Genomic DNA, 16567 nt, shown 5'->3' on the forward strand with positions numbered 1-16567 from the left:
CGCGCCAGACGTGATAATGTATTAATGTTTAGGTACACACTTTATTATAATTTTCGTATACGTCGATATTAAATTAGTTTTAATGTTGTCGCTTATATGGTAGTATGTGGGCTTACATGCAAGTATATGGTACTTGAAGTCGTTTTGGTTTTGCTGGTCATTTCGCTTTTTGAAAAAAAAGAAGATAAATATATTAATCCGCCTCTTCTTTGACAATCCTTTAATTAGATAATGTTGAGAAGTGGAATTTTTTCTCGATTTGTGTCCGAGTTTGTCATTGGGGTAGGTCCTGAAGTCAAAACCAGTTGAGAACAAGTGTGTTTGAGAATAGAGAAAACAATGTATTTCTACAAAATACAAGATTTTTTACGTCATGCATACACATCAAGACGAGAGGTGGGGATACGGTTTAACTTTAGAATGAACTATGCAAATCAGCGTTGTGGAACCTGGTAAAAGTTGTGTAATAATGGGATGAACTCTTACTGGTGTTCCAGTGGTAAAGTTTCAGTTTTCTTACTACCGCTACTAGGGTTCAATGCGCCTTGTCCTAAAACTATACGGGGAAAGACTATTCTTTAGGGGTGATCCATACCTTCCGACGTGGGTCATTTTGATGCGTTCACTGGGCATGACTTCCACCCCGTCCTTGTACCACTTTCCAGTGACCTTTTCGTCGGAAACCTCGCACTTGAACATAGCTTGGTCGCTGGCCTTCACCGTCAGATCGGCGATATCCTGCAGCACCTCCAGTTGTTTTTCTGGACGGGATCGCAAATGGTATCGGAAACCGCTAGATTTTCAGCACATTCGGGTTCGATACCTTCCACCTCCAGTTCTCCCTTGGTGTGACCCCCGTTCGTCCAGGCGTGGTACATTCCGATGTCATCCAATGTGGCTTCCTGGATGATAAGGGTGTGTTTCTTCCCGTCTTTTTTGAAGCGGTACTTCGAGGAGTCTTTTGCGATTTCCTCCTCTCCATAAAACCTGGAAAATTCACGACACCCGGATATGTAAATACAATTTTATTTTCCAGCCCCCATTTGCAGCCATATTTAAATTGATATTCAAGAACAATAATGCAATTGTATGTAATCGCTAAGACTATTACCTAAAATGGAGACTACGAATATTTTACACTTATTACTGGAAGCCTTTGCTACTTCGCGGCCTCAGTGCATCGGAAGTTGAATATTAACCATTATCCCCAATCACACAATGTAACATTTTTTCCAGTTTGAGCCGTCAGAGCTTTTTCTGCTGCACAGTCCACTCGTGTGGCCACGATCCATTATCCCTGATCGCATATTGCTGCAAGCCTGGACAGGCAGAGGACTCGTTTTTTTTTGCGGCTCTATTTTTGGCCTCATTTCAGCCTAAAATACACTGCATTCGTGCAGCCATGATCCATTGTCCCCAATCTTATAACGCTATGAGCATGGGACAGGCAGAATGCAAGGGCTGGAGGTGCGCCATTCTGGCCTGCCTACAATGAAAAACACTGTTATGACCGTGAGCCCTTATCCACCAGTTGACTATTGCTGCGAGCAGGGACTAGGAAACGTTTTTTTTTTTTTTTTTTTTTTTTTTTTTTTTTTTTCAGTTAGGGCCACTGAAGTGTGCCATTGTTCCACGCACAAAATGAACTGCACTGTTTGGGCTGTGATCCAATATCCCCAGTCGACTATTACTGAGAGCATGGGCCGATGAACACATTTATGTCATGCGTACAGATGTGGCTTTTTTTTTGTTCTGTCCGCCTAAAATGAATAGCACCTCTGCGGGCGTGATCCATTACCCCTGAAGAATACTTCACTGATGTTTACATATATCAGGAAGTTCTGGTCCCAGTTAATAGCAATGAACAAGGGATTACAGTATTTTATTTTATCACCAATTACAAAATTGTGTTGTTGAAAGTAGAAAAGTATTTATGTATTTACAAATGTTTACTTTAAACCGAGTTATCTAACATATGAATGAAACTAAAAATTGCAGGTATTTTACTATTTCTTTGTTGAACGTTAAAGTCGTATCAGTAATATTAAATGATTATCTAAATAAGTTTTTTAACGTAAATATTAAACAATATTTTTTTAAATGTCACTTAAAGTTCAAAGGGTTTACCTTCCATTTTCTGTTATTTTGTCTTTGGTATAATTTGCTTTATTTTAGGGATTCTTGAGTAGTTTAATCTGTGTTTTTTTTCAAGAGATTTTTTTATTGTTCTGCAGTCATTGTGTGAGGTTAAAGAATATGCACTTGTAATTATTATTTTGGTCTAAAATATGATAATGCTCCATACTTCCCTACCTCTTAGTGATCTACCCAAACTACAACTAGCATTAATCCAAGTCAACTTTCAGGATACTGTTTTTGTTTTAATACTCAAAATGTATATTTTCTCTTCCTCCAAACAAAGATCGAAGCAATACTGACCACATGACGTGAGCACCCTCCTCCGACACCTCAATTTCGAACTCCACTCTCTCCCCTACTACTACATGGTAGTCATCCATCAGCTTGGTGATGGTCACGGGCGGTTCTGGATAAAAAGAAGAGTTTCCAATCCGTTTTTAAATGTTTTACATGTTTTTGTTTTAAAGGAGGGGGGAAAGTTGACGTACCTTTGACAAAAACCTCAGTTAAAGACTTGTCTTCACCGATCACGCACTCATATTCGGCGTCATCAGCCAGGGTGGTCTTGTTGATGGTGAGCGTTCTGATGTTCCCGTTGGTCTCCATCAAGTATCTGGAAAAGAACATGATGTAAGTATGTTTTATGGTATTTGTTCTGCATGAAATTAATTCATTTTGAAAATGTGGTACCCTAATGTAGTAAATAGCCTATGTTTCGATATAACTTTTACCTGGTTTAAAGTTTTTGAAATTGTATATTCAACAAAAACACAAAGGTGACGCCACTTATGCCAAACACGGGCACCTTCAAAAGAGAGATAAAGATGAAAGAAAGAGAGAGAGAAAGTAATAGCAGCAAAAAGAAAGACTAAAAGATAAAGAAAGATAAAAAGAAAGAAAAAAAGCAAAACAGAATGAGTAAAAAAAGAGAGTGAGAGAAAAATAGTGAGATGTTAAGATAAAGAGAGGAATAAAGCAAAAGAAAGAGCGATTTGAAGAGAAGGAGCGCAAGAGACAGAAAAAAAGAGGGAAAGAGAGAGAAAGAAACAGAGAGAGAGAAAAGAAAGGTAGAAGGAAATAGAGAAAATGAAAGAGACTAAAGGAGGGACAGAGAAATAAAAATGGAAATAAAGTGAGAGAGAGAGAGAGAGAGGGGGGGGAAAAGCAAGAAAAAGAGGGGGAGAGGTAGACATGGAGAGAAGGAGAGAGTAACAAAGACAGAGAAACAGACATAGAGAGTAACCAGAGAGAGCCAGAGAAAGAAAGAGAGGAAAGAAAATAAGAGGGAAAGAGAGACAAAAAAGAGAGGGAAAGAGAAAGAAAGTGAGAGAAAGGTAGACAGAGAAAGAAAGCTCTCTCTCAAAGTTAGGGAGAGCAAACACGAGAGAAAGAGAGACAGAGAGAAACAAAGAGACAGAGAGAAGGAGAGAAGAAATTAGAAAAAGAGAGACATCGAAAATAAAATAGAGGAAAAGGTAGAGAAAATTAGAAAGATTCGAAGGAAGTCGGCTCTCGTCGTTCACTTCAAAGAGCCAGCTCATCGAGCCGTTTCGTTGGCAAACGACACCGTCATTACACTGAGTATACTGTCTTTCCTGCTATACCTTTCAGACAAACAGTAAAATCGGAAGGAGAAAAAAAGGAAGCTAATAAAAAAAGGCATGCAACATGATTGAGTTTGCGTGTTCTTTTATGTATGTACTTGGCAGAGGGTTTGAGCTCTTGGCCGTTCTTCAACCATTTGACCTGGGCGTTGGGATCCATCACCTCGCACTTAAGAACGATTTTCTTGCCTTTGTCCACCGTGTAGCAAGATTCCAGCTTGGTAAGGAATGCTGGGGGGGGGGAGAAAAAATGGGGGAGGGATTCAATTCCTCTGACTTTCTCCTCTGCGTGTCCTTGAATGTGATTGCGCCCACTCCGGATGATCTGGCGCAGTCTCCACCTGACTCACCCTCGCTGGGCTTGGGCTGCACCTTCATTTTTTTCAGACGTTTCAGCATGCCCCTCAGGTCGGTGATGCCGTACTTGAAAGCGATTTTCTCATATTCGCTCGGGTGGGCGCTTTTTAGCAATTCCCATACGTCCACCTCCTCCTCCACCTTGTCGGGTTTCCTCCTGTCAGTCAGAGGAACGGGACAGGGGCGTTATAATGAAACAATTATACAGTGTGAGGATGTGCTTGCTAGCGTAAGCAAAGATCTTCTCACTTCTTGGCAGCTTTGAGAAGAGCGCTGAAATCCAGGTCGCCGTCGTCTTCGCCGGCATCCCTGCAGAGATGGGTTCGGTTTAATTGGAATCGGCCATTTTTGAAAAAAAATCGGAAATTTGGGAACTGGGCCTGTTGCTCAGACATGACCATACGTGACACATATTTTCGTGAAAACTACTCAATTGAAATCACGCTATGTGTCAAGACCAGATAGGAAACTGGACCCCCTTGCGTAACGTATCTCAGTTTTATTGGGAAGAATTCTATCCCTACCCACTGCCCGAAGATAGTGGGGTGGGCTCCAGCACCCCGTGACCCTAGTGAAGATAAACGATGCAGCTAATGGATGGATAGATAAATGAAAAAAATCAGTACCATTTAGGCGTATTTCCGTCGAGCAGTCGTTTGCACATTCGCTTAACACGCCAAAGGTCCCCGGTTTGAGACCCGCAAGAGGGATGGGTGCCACCAGGCTATACTTGCCCAAGGCAGACCCCAGGAAATTGTACCTCTATACCCTAGTGGTAAAGTGCTAACCAAACAAAGAAAAAAAATTGTAGCACCATAACTATCCTATATTTCATATCTTAGCAAAAGTGGGCTAAAATCTCTTTAAAGAAGAAATGACTGATTGTGATTTTCTATCATTCACTGAACAACAGTAAAGGGCAAACAAATAACGTGAAAATTCTCATTTTTCAACTGATTTTTACAATTTTGAATTAAAAAAATTATGTCACGGTTGCCATGGCGCCCAATTTGCCCCGCTCGTGTGGCGCCAGCTGCAGCTTGTTGAAAGATTGGCTCCCTGTCATTCTTTAAACTCTGTCCGGTCAGTCCCCTTTTGTCAGTCCGTCTGCAAGCCATTTTTAGCCTGTCCCGTTTTTTGCTCCTGTTTGTCTCCCGTTACAATCTGTTTTGATCTCGACCACATCTGCTCTCTCGTTCCGAATTACGACCGGTTTTGATCTGGACCACGTCCCGAATAACGATCCGTTTTTGATCTCGACCACGTCTACTCTCCTCTCCTGGCTTTCGACTTGTTTCCGATCCCGACCACGCTTTTTTGCTTTTCTATCCCAGCTACTGACCTGTTTTTTTCCGTTCTCGACACCGCCATCGCTCGCCACGGAAGTCCCACTTCCACGTTCAGAGCGACCTGCTTCCCGCGACCAGTGATCACGGGATCGTGTGTGCAACTCTTTCTCTTTCTAATAATAAAACTTGTGAGAAACGCAACGCAAGTGGGTCCTGTCTCCGTTCTGGTTGTGACACAATCGGTAAAAAATAATGGGACTTATTTGTCTTTCTGTGCGGCCCGGGGACAAACTACTTGAGGCCTGGTACCAGTCTGTGGCCTGCGCAAGACTATTAGCCTCACATTCAAAACATCAACATTCGATATTTTTGGCCCTTCCATCTGTTTGACTTTGACACCCCTGATTTATGATAACTTGACTGGAAACTGCACTTACGCCCTCTTGAAGGTAGACAAAATGTCCACGTGCTCGTCCTGCTGGGCGGCTGAAAGGGGAGAAGTTGCCGAGACGGCAAATTTGGGGTCAGATCAATCCGGAACAGCAACGTACGGGGAATGCGACCCAACTCGGATTTCACTCACCCTCTACGGAGATCTCAAAGCTGGAACTGTCACATTTGTCTTTGGACGTCACCTCGCACCTGTAGCCGCCGGCGTCTGCGGGGACCACTTTGGTGATGATCATCTCATACATGTAAATCTTTTCGTGGAGAAAAATGTTAGAGGGGTATTATAATTCTTGGACGGCAGCGATGGGAGAACGCGATACAAAGAACGCGTTCCTGGAGCGTGATTTCTTAGTTACGAGTGCTGTAACGCTTTATTAATAACATTTCGTAACTCAACTGCCGTTAAAACATGATCCGTTACTGCTTTTTAAAAGGAGATAATGGATCTTAAAGTCCTCTTTTCCGTAACCATTTCTGCTCCACTCTAGAAATCAATTTAAGTCAAGTCATGTTTATTTGTGACACCCTTGATCACAAGGAGTCTCAAACGGCTGCACAGACCAGATTATTGCAAACCACGGACTATTATGACACCATCCCCTGATCTAAAACCTACATGAGGGCAAGGAAAAACTCAAAAACCTCAAGTCAAGTCATGTTTATTTGTGACACCCTTAATCACAAGGAGTCTCAACAGGCTGCACATACCACAGATTATTGCAAACCACATACTATTATGACACCATCCCCTGATCTAAAACCTACATGAGGGCAAGGAAAAACTCAAAAACCTCAAAATTAGGAAAATGAAGAAACCCTGAGAAGGGACCGCACATGAGGTTATCCCCCTTCCAGGATGACCAGGCTGCAACGGATGTTGCATTAACAAACAATAAAGTTACAAATAAAATATAAAATAATTAAAGTATAATATAAAATTAAAATCAAATCAAAAGGATGACTTGGTTGCAATGGATGTAGCAATAACAAATAATACATAGATATTGTCAACATGAAATATCGGTCATTCAAAAGTTTAGAAGAAGATTAAGAAGTAAAATTCAACCTAGAGGTAAAATTTCAAGCCCAGACCAGATTTCGACGTGATATATGGGTCACATTGTGCATAATATTTCAATCATTACGTTAGGGTTCGGGCTGGGCCGAAAAGGGCTCCTTCTCCCAAGTCTTCAATGATAAAATGGGAAATAATGGGTTTGATCTTCTGTCCCTCTATTCAAGTTGATTGGTCAAGCTTGGGCTGGTTTGGGTTTTGATACCCACAAGCCCGAGTCGGGCTGTTTTTTTTTTTCAACCCGATCTTACGTCTAATTGAACCCTTAAGCCAGCAGCAACACAACCCTAAAAATTTCATGGAAGAGGGGTGTTTATATCCACATAGCTTATACAAAGGCAGCAAAATCAATGTGGCAAACGTTCAGAATTTACGGTTAAAACACAGAATTTTGGTCCTTTTTATTGTTTATTGTCTCTTATATTACTCAGGAATTGAGGAAATCTTATTATGTGAACATTTTGAGCAATTTTAGAGGGTCAGCTTTAATGTGGGTACATACGGGAACGCAATTACTAGTAACTGTATTCATTACTTTTCTTCAAATATTGTTGAATCACAGAAATACCCCAAAAACCGATCCCAGTACCTTTGTATTCCGATCATAGGTCTCCTTGAACTGCATGTGTTTCCCAGCCTTGCTGCTCAGGTCCAGCCACTTCCCCTTCAGCCATTTCATCATGGGTTTCTTTAGCAGGGTGCTAGAATCGACCTTGGCGATGAGGATCAAATCCTGTCCTGTTACCGGAAAACAGCGGTTAGTTGTGTCAACGCGGAACGAAGTTTGCAGGTCTTACCTGTAACAGCGGTGACTTGATCTGGTGGTTTCTCCAGGAAGAGCCCAGTAAGCTCTGTCGCTTCTGAAATTAAAAATATATATAAATATATATATTTTATCTTTCTAGGGATTCTATGTAGGGAATCATTGTAGACTGGGCATGGAGACAGCACCGACAGTGACAATGACCCGATGGTGTGCAACAATCAAGACGGCAGCAAGTTTGGAATGGATATCGTACGACAAGGAAAATCACAGAAAAGATTCGAAGCACAATAGTTAGAGAACACAGAATGACACTCAAAGCATTTCTTATTTTTGTCTTCTCGGTTTAACGAACTGAACAGGGTCAGTTCTGAGTGAATATACAGATTTCTTTTTTTAATTTTGTTTTCTCTTCCTTAGTTTTCTGGTTTATGCAGCTTCCTCATTTGTTTTTCTATTTTACATGTTTTTCTTTGAGAAGGCTTGCAGGAAGCCTTTACAGTACTTATAATGTGTATTTAGAATAAATGTAAACAACATAAGTATCTGTGCGGTAAATATATATCCAGTTATAATCAATAAACGTTGTTACCGATATTTACGGGCTATAAATTGCTGTAAATCACACTCTGCCAAATATACATGATTAAGCAGAAAGATAGGTTTACATGTTCTACTAGATTATAGGGTACATTTTTCTTAATATAAAAAAAACTGATTTTGGGGTAAATTGCACGAGGCCAAATATACATAATTAAGTATAAAAATACTCATAAATGTTTTACCTGTCATGATTTGCCAATTGCCCTCACCTGCGCTCCCTCGTTCAGCCCCAGCTGCCACCCGTTCCCTGATTAGTCCTCCTCCTATTTAAACACATCATTCTCGTTCACTCCTGGTCAGTCCGTCTGCGAACCTCAGCACATGCAAGGCAAGCACTTTTGACTCTCGCTTCCGTTTTGATTCCTGTATTGATCCCCGATCCAAGCTTTGTTCTCCTGTCCTGGCTACCTGTATCCAGATTCTGTTTCCTGTATTGATCCCCGATCCAAGCTTCATTCTGCTGTCCTGGCTACCCGTATCCAGATTCTGTTACCTGTATCGATCCCCGATCCAAGCTCCGTTCCCCTGACCTGGCTACCTGTATCCTGATTTTGTTTCCTGTATTGATCCCCGATCCAAGCTTCGTTCTCCTGTCCTGGCTACCCGTATCCAGATTCTGTTTCCTTTATTGATCCCCGATCCAAGCTTCAGTCTCCTGTCCTGGCTATCCGTATCCACATTCTGTTACCTGTATCGATCGCCGATCCAAGCTCCGTTCTCCTGTCTTGGCTACCCGTATCCACATTCTGTTACCTGTATCGATCCCCGATCCAAGCTCCTTTCTCCTGTCCTGGCTACCCGTATCCTGCCTGATTCTGTTTCCTGTATCGATCCCCGATCCCTGGCTTCCCCCTCATCCCGGCTACCCGACTTGTTCCGAACTCCAACCACGCTCCTTCTCCCGTCCCAACTGCTCGACTTGTTCTGATCTCTGACCACGCTTCATTCGCAAGAGCTTCCCGCTCCTCCTGCCCAGTTAGCACCAGATTGCTGTCTTTTTCTTCTCGCCCTGACTTCCCCTTTCCCTTAATAAAGCATTGTGTGAAACGTTACACATTTGGGTCCCCTGCTTGTACCAGTCCTGACTACTGGATTATAGGTCACATGTTTATTAATATATATATATATATATATATATATATATATATATATAATTACCTGATTTTTTTGATAAATTGCACAATGCCAAATATACATAATCAAATATAAAAGTACATCTATAAGTTGTGCCAGAGTATAAGTCACATTTTTCTCGATTTTGAAAAGAAGACAATGACATTTTTTGGCATACAAGAGGACACTTCTCATCAAATTTTAAGCTAATTTTAGGCATAGCATAAGATAAAAATGCTACATTTATCGAATAAGTGAGCGCTTGTTTTCAAAGTCAGTCAGAATCAAACGAAATTTTGTTTGATTTCGATGCGGTACGAAAAAGGGACATAGTTTAAAATTTATGGCACAGAATCCTTTTTCGTAAATTTCACAATGCAACATGTGCCGTAGCATATATTCCGATCTGGGAACTAATATATATATTCTGATTTAGCTTAGGTTTAAGTCGAGTATATGTCCTTTAAGAGGCAACCTTTAAAAAAAACGTACAACCTTGATCTTGTCATTCTCAGTGTCTTACATACACACTACTGGTTTTAGTGTGTAAAAATTGCTTCAATTTAAATGTACATTTGTTTGGAATTAACTATATTCCTATATTTCTCTGTGGATATAAAAACACCTGTGGAGATAGGATCCATTATGGAGGTAAGATCTTGGGCCCGGACCCGACATCACCCGGCCAGAAATTTGGGCTTAAAATGGCTTCTCTCTCGCTGGTTTTTTTCCTCCTCCGATGATGATCTACACAGCATGCACCTACTTTTACTCAAGTAATTATTTAGATAAAGAAAATGCTTACCAAACTATCATTTTAACTCAAAATCACTATATCCAAAGAAGTTTTCCTGCTTCGGTGTTGAAGTAAAATACGCACGGCTTCCACCTCCCTCACGTCAGACATTTTTGCTTCTGGCCAATAGCTTACAAGTTTTATTTCTGATTTTTGGCCAAATCTTTCACTATTTGCTGCTTGTAAACTGCATAATTTGATTTTCTTTTTTCGTGTCATTTTGTTCAGTTTCGCTTCTGTTCGCCGCACGTCGCCGAGATGCTCATTTTGCCACTGCACTCCCTTGATTTGAGGGACTCGGCCCCAAGTAAACCCCAAGCTGGGTGATTTGCCACTGAGGTATGCACAGCTGAAGTAAAGCTTTGGGTTTTTTTCTGGCTCTTTTATGAAATCAATTTAATCTGTCGTGTTTGGGCGGGTTCGGGTGGGTTCGGGTTTAGACACCCGCGACTCGGGTCGGGTCGGGCTGAGTTATTTAGGCCAGATCTTACCTCTAACATGGACACAAATGACAACCTGGTGTGGTAGCAGGCAGGTTTAACGTTGAACAATGATAGTCTTGAAACGAACCACAACACGTTTCACAAGTACACACTTTATTGTTCCGACAACAAAAAGAGAAAACGGGTATGCATTCACAAACCCACGTGTAGACATCACCTCGGATGCAACATCGGACGTAGACGCTTAAAATAAATGAAATAAAAGACATGTGCATGCAGTGACATCTTAACACAAATCCGAGCTTACCCTCCCCTACTGCCTTCACCTTAGCTGGGAAAAAAACAATTTGCAGTTATACCGGCGCTAAGGATAAGTGCGAGATTTTATGAGTGAATGCATCACATGGTGACAGGGCCTTCATCACCCTACCCCCTGCCGAAAAACAAAGGGAATTACTGCTTTTGTGGGTCAGAACACAAAGAAATCAGGCAAGTTCATTTTCATTTTAGTGCAATGATGCTAGCACAGCTGGAAACGGTTTATCTGGTTAGAGAATCCAAATAATTAACCTTCCTTTGAGCTAGTCTCATCACATTTGTTTACACTTTTAGAATGTTCATAAAAAGAGAACTTTCATGTGAAACCCGACAGTCTATATAAAAATGATGGCTATTTCATGCGAGAAAGTGACAAAAAACTGAAGATCTCCTACAATGGTACGTACTACTCCCTTCAGAGAATATCAAAAAAAGGCTCCCACCAGAGTAGAAAAGGGAAGTGGGAGGCCCTGTTTCGCAACCAAGCAAGAGGACAACTACGTGGTACTCGCGGGTCTGTTTTGAAAATATCCTATCTGTGCGGAGTCATTGCGATTTTCCTCATAAAATGATTTTTTTAGTGGTTCTCTGAGTCAGTTTAACCCTACTTCCAATAATTAACCTGAGAAAAACATAGAGACAACATAGTAATACTATGATAAAATGTTATTTTAGAAATTCATATTAAACTGGGTGCCGTTTGCGCTAATTAGTAACAAAAGGCAGCTGAAAAAGGTTAGAGACTCCTGACTTAGTCTCTAGTTTGACACCTAGTCTAGTTAGACGTCCTCAACTAGCAGCTTGGTTAAGTAATATCCACAAAACACCAGTGTCAACATCTACAGAGAAGAGATGAATCTGAGATGCTGGCCACCAAGGTAGAGCAGGAAAGAAAATGCCATATTTGAGACTGGTGAAAGGAAGAGATTTAAATGGGTATACCAACAAAGACATTGAACAGCTCATTTAATAAATACAATTTTGACTTTTTCATAGAAAACACAAAATTGTCGAGTGACCCTATTCATGAGAACGGTAGTTTACGGTAACCATTCATGAATGAACCCAGGTCATTTAGTTTTGAAAACAGATTTTTCCATAATCAAGCGCTCCCGAAAAATCTGGTACAGAGGAACCTCGGTTTTCGAACGCCTCTCAGTTCGAACAAATCGGAGTTCGACCAATGATTTCGAGTAATTCTTGCTTCGCTGTTCGGTCAAAAATTCGGAGTTCGAACGCCGGTAATGCGTGAGTGCGTACGCTAGAATGCGATGCTGAGCGGCGTACGGGTGTAGATCGCCCCCACCCCTCGTGACCAACTGTTATCACGTGCGCACTTGCCTCTTTTTGCTTTCGCTTTTAATATCGGTGAACGGAGTGTTTTAGCCCCTAACTATGCCTCCGAAGAAGGTCTGTGCAAGCAGGACAGGTGAAAAAATAAAAGTTGTTCGTACAACTATTGCCTTTAAGAAAGACATAATAGCTAAATATGAAAGAGGTGTGTGAGTTTCCGATCTTGCTAGGGAATACAGCATACGCCTTCTGCTGACCACCACAAAGGTAATAAATCCTATTCATAATTCTTTTCTTTATCTTTTTTTTTTTTTACACGTTCGTATTGGCGTAATCTTTCCTACGGAAGATTACGATAACGCGAACGTACGATTAGCCTGGGTTAGCTTTATGATTACGTTGAACATTCAGGGTGTTGAAACTGAGCCCAAAATTCAGGGTGTGGGAACGGAGCCCCCTTTCCAATCAAGCGCTAGCCACTTGTGGTGCTAAATGACTTCTAAACGACCTGATTTTTTCATTTTTACACGTTCATGTTAGCGTAATCTTTCGTACAGAAGATTAGGCTAACGCGAACGTACGATTTGCCTGGGTTAGCTTCATGTTTAAGTTAAACATTCATGGTAAACGGATTAAAACGATTTACATTATTTTTATTGGGAAAAATGATTTGGGTGATTGAACAAATCGGTTCTCGAACAGGGTTCTGGAACGGATTATGGTCGAGAACCGAGGTTCCACTGTATTTGAAATGACCTTGAATACTTCAGCAGGACCGTAATTGTTCCATAGAAACCCCTGTAGCATTACTAGCGGTTGTTGGTCTGCACGGGGAATCGGTAATACCGCCTGCTGTGTGTTTTAATGTGAGCTTAAAGTACTTGGCAGTTGCTTCCTGCCTTATTAGCTCAACTGTGGTTAAGAATAATTTCACCTCTCAACCCACGTACTTAGGCTTTAGCCTCGCGGGAAAGGCTTTAAACAACCTTGGTATGTAAGATCTTCCGAGCGTCTACCCGAAGGGACGGAGGAACCGACGGCTGTTGCAATTACCCCGATGGAGATCAAACCAACATAGCACAAGATGAGAGGAAACCCTCCTACGTGGAGTGACGCAAGAACATCTAAATCTAATTCAAGCGAAACAAAAAAATCGCAGTCTGCAGTTGTCGCACAGAGACTGGATCGGGTAGCTAACCAAATGCTACTGTCATTCAGCTTTCCTGCCGTTTCGCTAAGAATAATTCGCCGCGTGTCTCAAATTCCATTCATGGTCAATGAGCTAGAGACCTGGCGTATAAAGCCGTCGATGGCAATTTAGGAGTTACCGGATTTTCATATTTCTTTGTGAAAACAACCTTCAAGAATTGCTTTACTTCCCTAAGTAGGTTGGCCACAGATCCCTTGAAGCGGCAAAAGCCAGTTCTTAGATTTCGCTTGTAAAACCTGAACAGAGAGTGTTCGAGATGCCTGACTTATCGCAACTCACGGCAGCAAATCTACTTTATGTAACGTCTCTTAGGCATTTGGATCTCGGACGGGACAGGCTACTATTAAACCGACTCGTCTGACGTCCGGGGAGCGATTCTCTGGAGGGCTCGGCTTCCCGGGGAGTTTATTAATAGGACCGTAATGTTCAATTGAGGGCAAAGCCGGGGTATCAAATGATACCCCGCGCTGTTATTGTTCAGTAATGAAAGCTTATTATTGAAATTACAGAACAAGCAAGAAGGATCCTGTATAAATGGAGACGCAAAAAATGTGTCTTGGTACAGTCCCGATCAACGTTCCCTCTAAGCTGCGCGCGTGCGCAATTGTGCACTGCCTGCACATTCTCAGCGCACGAGAAAATCTAGCCAGCGCACAAAAATCAGGGCTCGAAATTGTTAATTAAGAAGCGAATTAAGTCAAAGTTACAGTGCATGAAGGTAAAAATACACAGGTTCCCCTGATGCCGTTTTCTAAATGCGGTATTTTGAAGTCAATGTCGAACGAAGTTGAAAAGTAAAGTCCGTAGAGTTTTTCGAGAACCGGCTTCTTCTGCTCGGCTCACTTAAGAAAACTCTCTTCCGGGTCCCAAACGGCTCTTCAGGTTGTTTTTGCTTCTTTAATCCCCACACGACCAAATATTATGTAAAAGTGTGCACAAAATGACTTAAAGGAAGGGTGGGGGGAAATAGAACAAAAAGAAAAAAAATACTACAAAAAACTCCAGAAATACCACCAAAATTCTACCATGGAAATACTGTCAGAAATTCTACTGCAAGAATACTACAAAAATAAAACTATAGTAGTACTCTAAACATTCTATAGAAATACTACCAAAATCCAACTGCAGAATTACTACGAAAACACAGAGTAACACGACAAATCTAAATATCAGATTTAGTGCTTAAGACAAGGAGCTAATGTTAGGTTGATTTACTTGTGTAATTTATTCATTAATGCAAAAATTGGATTGGTCTCCAAGATGTGGCCCCCACTCCAAATGTTGTTCCAGACTCCATATTGAAAGTTACTTTGAAATATTTACTTAGGGTCCCCTTGAGGTGTGGGCCAGCCCTGATTACGCCTTTACATAGGGAAAGAGTAACATTTAAAAACAATCATTGCAGTAGCCCAGTGTTTTTCAACCCATGTGCCGTGAACCATTTTTGCTCCTTTAAATATATAGAAAAACTTAAAATCCCCATTTTATCACGGTTAAGTGGACCATAACCTCCGCGATATGTGGAAATCTACATGCACTCTGCCGTCAACCAAGGACAATGAATTGCGGTTCGTTTTAGACGGGAAGAACACATTTGCTCTTTTGGCCCTCGCTCTTAACAAAAATTCACTGATTACAATGGATCGCGGCCACAACAGTGCAATTCATTTCAAGCAGGCCACGACGGTATGCGGGAGCAGCCCGAACCGGGAAAAAGAGCACGCTCCGACGGCAACTGCTCTCAGCCATAGTTGACCCTGGGATAATGGATCGCGGCCAAAACTGCTCGTTTTCATTTCAAGTTTTTTACTTTGTGGCCTTGGTTTGGTAAATATCTGCCATCCATTCTCCCCGATCTCATATTTCTGCGAGAGGGACCCGCCAGGAGACACTTTGGTTGAGAAGCGTTACGTTCTTGCTTGCCTAAAATGAAATCCACAGTTGTGGTCATGATCCATTATCCCTGGTTTCTATTGCTGAGATATTGGTCTGGCAAAGCATTTTAATTTATTTATTTATTTTTTGCAAATTGGGCCACTGAAACTTACCCTTTTGGCCCACTTAAAATGAACTAAAATTAACAACGATCCATTATCCCCAGTGAAGAGTTTCTCAAAGTGAAGGCCGAGAACGCAAATTTGTGTCATTCAAGGCAGATATATATTCACATTCTTTCTGCATAATAATATATAATAAAAGCACTCTTGCCGCCGTGATCCTTTATCCCTGGTAGACTATTGCTGCGAGCTGGGGAATTTATCGGAATTTTGCTTAATATGTTCCCAATTAACCGCGATAAACAAGGGATAATGTATTAAGGAATTTGGAATGACAAAAATATAGTAAAATCCTCTATTTAATCCCAAACCATGGTACCCACAAATAATGTGAACCTAAGCAACATAAAACAAAAAGAATGGGAATTATTATTGAATTAATTCATAATAAATTAATAATAATTTAATTAATATTCAAACATGTAATTTTGTAGACCAGTAATTTGTACTTTGGCTCTAAAAAGTTTGAAAAACACTGGACAAAAATATTTTCTTTTCTTACCCTCCCAGCTAGAGTCGGAATCTGCTGCAGACAAAGCGAGAAGCAGGAGTGAAGAACGAAACGAGGAGGAAGCAAAAGCACGTATGCTGCACAACAGTTTACACACAAATACATATATGTACAGTGATACCTTGGTACTCGACTCTGTATTGGAAAAATATCGTGATCAGGCGAAAAATTGAAGTAGTTTTTCCTTCGATATTCGCACGAGAAGTCGTAACTCAACGTGGACACAGTCGAACGTGTTGCCGAAGTGAGATTAGTGGCCATCTTGACGAGGCTAGCTTTGTCTGTTAGCATCTTTTCGAGATAGATCGTCTGGCCGCGTTATAAATGTATGGGTGTTTTATTGCATTTTTTTGTTGACAATATGTCATGTTTCCGCGCATGCAGTCCGGCTCTTCTCCAAAAGATGGCAGCATTACCCCATTTCCGTGTCTCACTCTCCTGTCCAGGTCCTCCCAATTATCCAATTAGCCAACCCCGACTATAAATACTCCAGCCTCCCATTTCACTTTGCTGATTCATTTTACGTATCCTGCTCAAGAACTTCTC

General features: G+C 41.3%; 1 protein-coding gene across 8 annotated transcripts in view; it reads right to left on the reverse strand.

Annotated features, from left to right (window-relative positions):
- The window catches only part of LOC148347649 (myosin-binding protein C, fast-type-like), a 60816-nt gene that overhangs the window by 23212 nt on the left and 21037 nt on the right, over window positions 1-16567 (reverse strand). For 2 of the 8 annotated variants that reach the window (XM_088323596.1, XM_088323595.1), the window contains exons 3-14: window positions 10940-10963; window positions 7712-7774; window positions 7504-7652; window positions 5973-6090; window positions 5827-5875; window positions 4350-4409; window positions 4094-4257; window positions 3842-3974; window positions 2628-2752; window positions 2440-2545; window positions 824-987; window positions 596-761 (exon numbers count right to left, since the gene is read on the reverse strand). In XM_088323596.1, coding sequence (XP_088179722.1) covers window positions 596-761; window positions 824-987; window positions 2440-2545; window positions 2628-2752; window positions 3842-3974; window positions 4094-4257; window positions 4350-4409; window positions 5827-5875; window positions 5973-6090; window positions 7504-7652; window positions 7712-7774; window positions 10940-10963 — 1321 coding nt within the window. Of the gene's footprint in view, window positions 1-595; window positions 762-823; window positions 988-2439; window positions 2546-2627; window positions 2753-3841; window positions 3975-4093; window positions 4258-4349; window positions 4410-5826; window positions 5876-5972; window positions 6091-7503; window positions 7653-7711; window positions 7775-10939; window positions 10964-16012; window positions 16037-16567 lie in introns of all 8 variants that reach the window. The other 6 variants (XM_088323597.1, XM_088323598.1, XM_088323594.1 and 3 more) reach the window with 5 other exon arrangements.

This window comes from Urocampus carinirostris, chromosome 19 (assembly GCF_059441175.1).
Source record: "Urocampus carinirostris isolate Australia breed hairy pipefish chromosome 19, RoL_Ucar_1.0, whole genome shotgun sequence".
Taxonomy (NCBI): Eukaryota; Metazoa; Chordata; class Actinopteri; order Syngnathiformes; family Syngnathidae; genus Urocampus; species Urocampus carinirostris.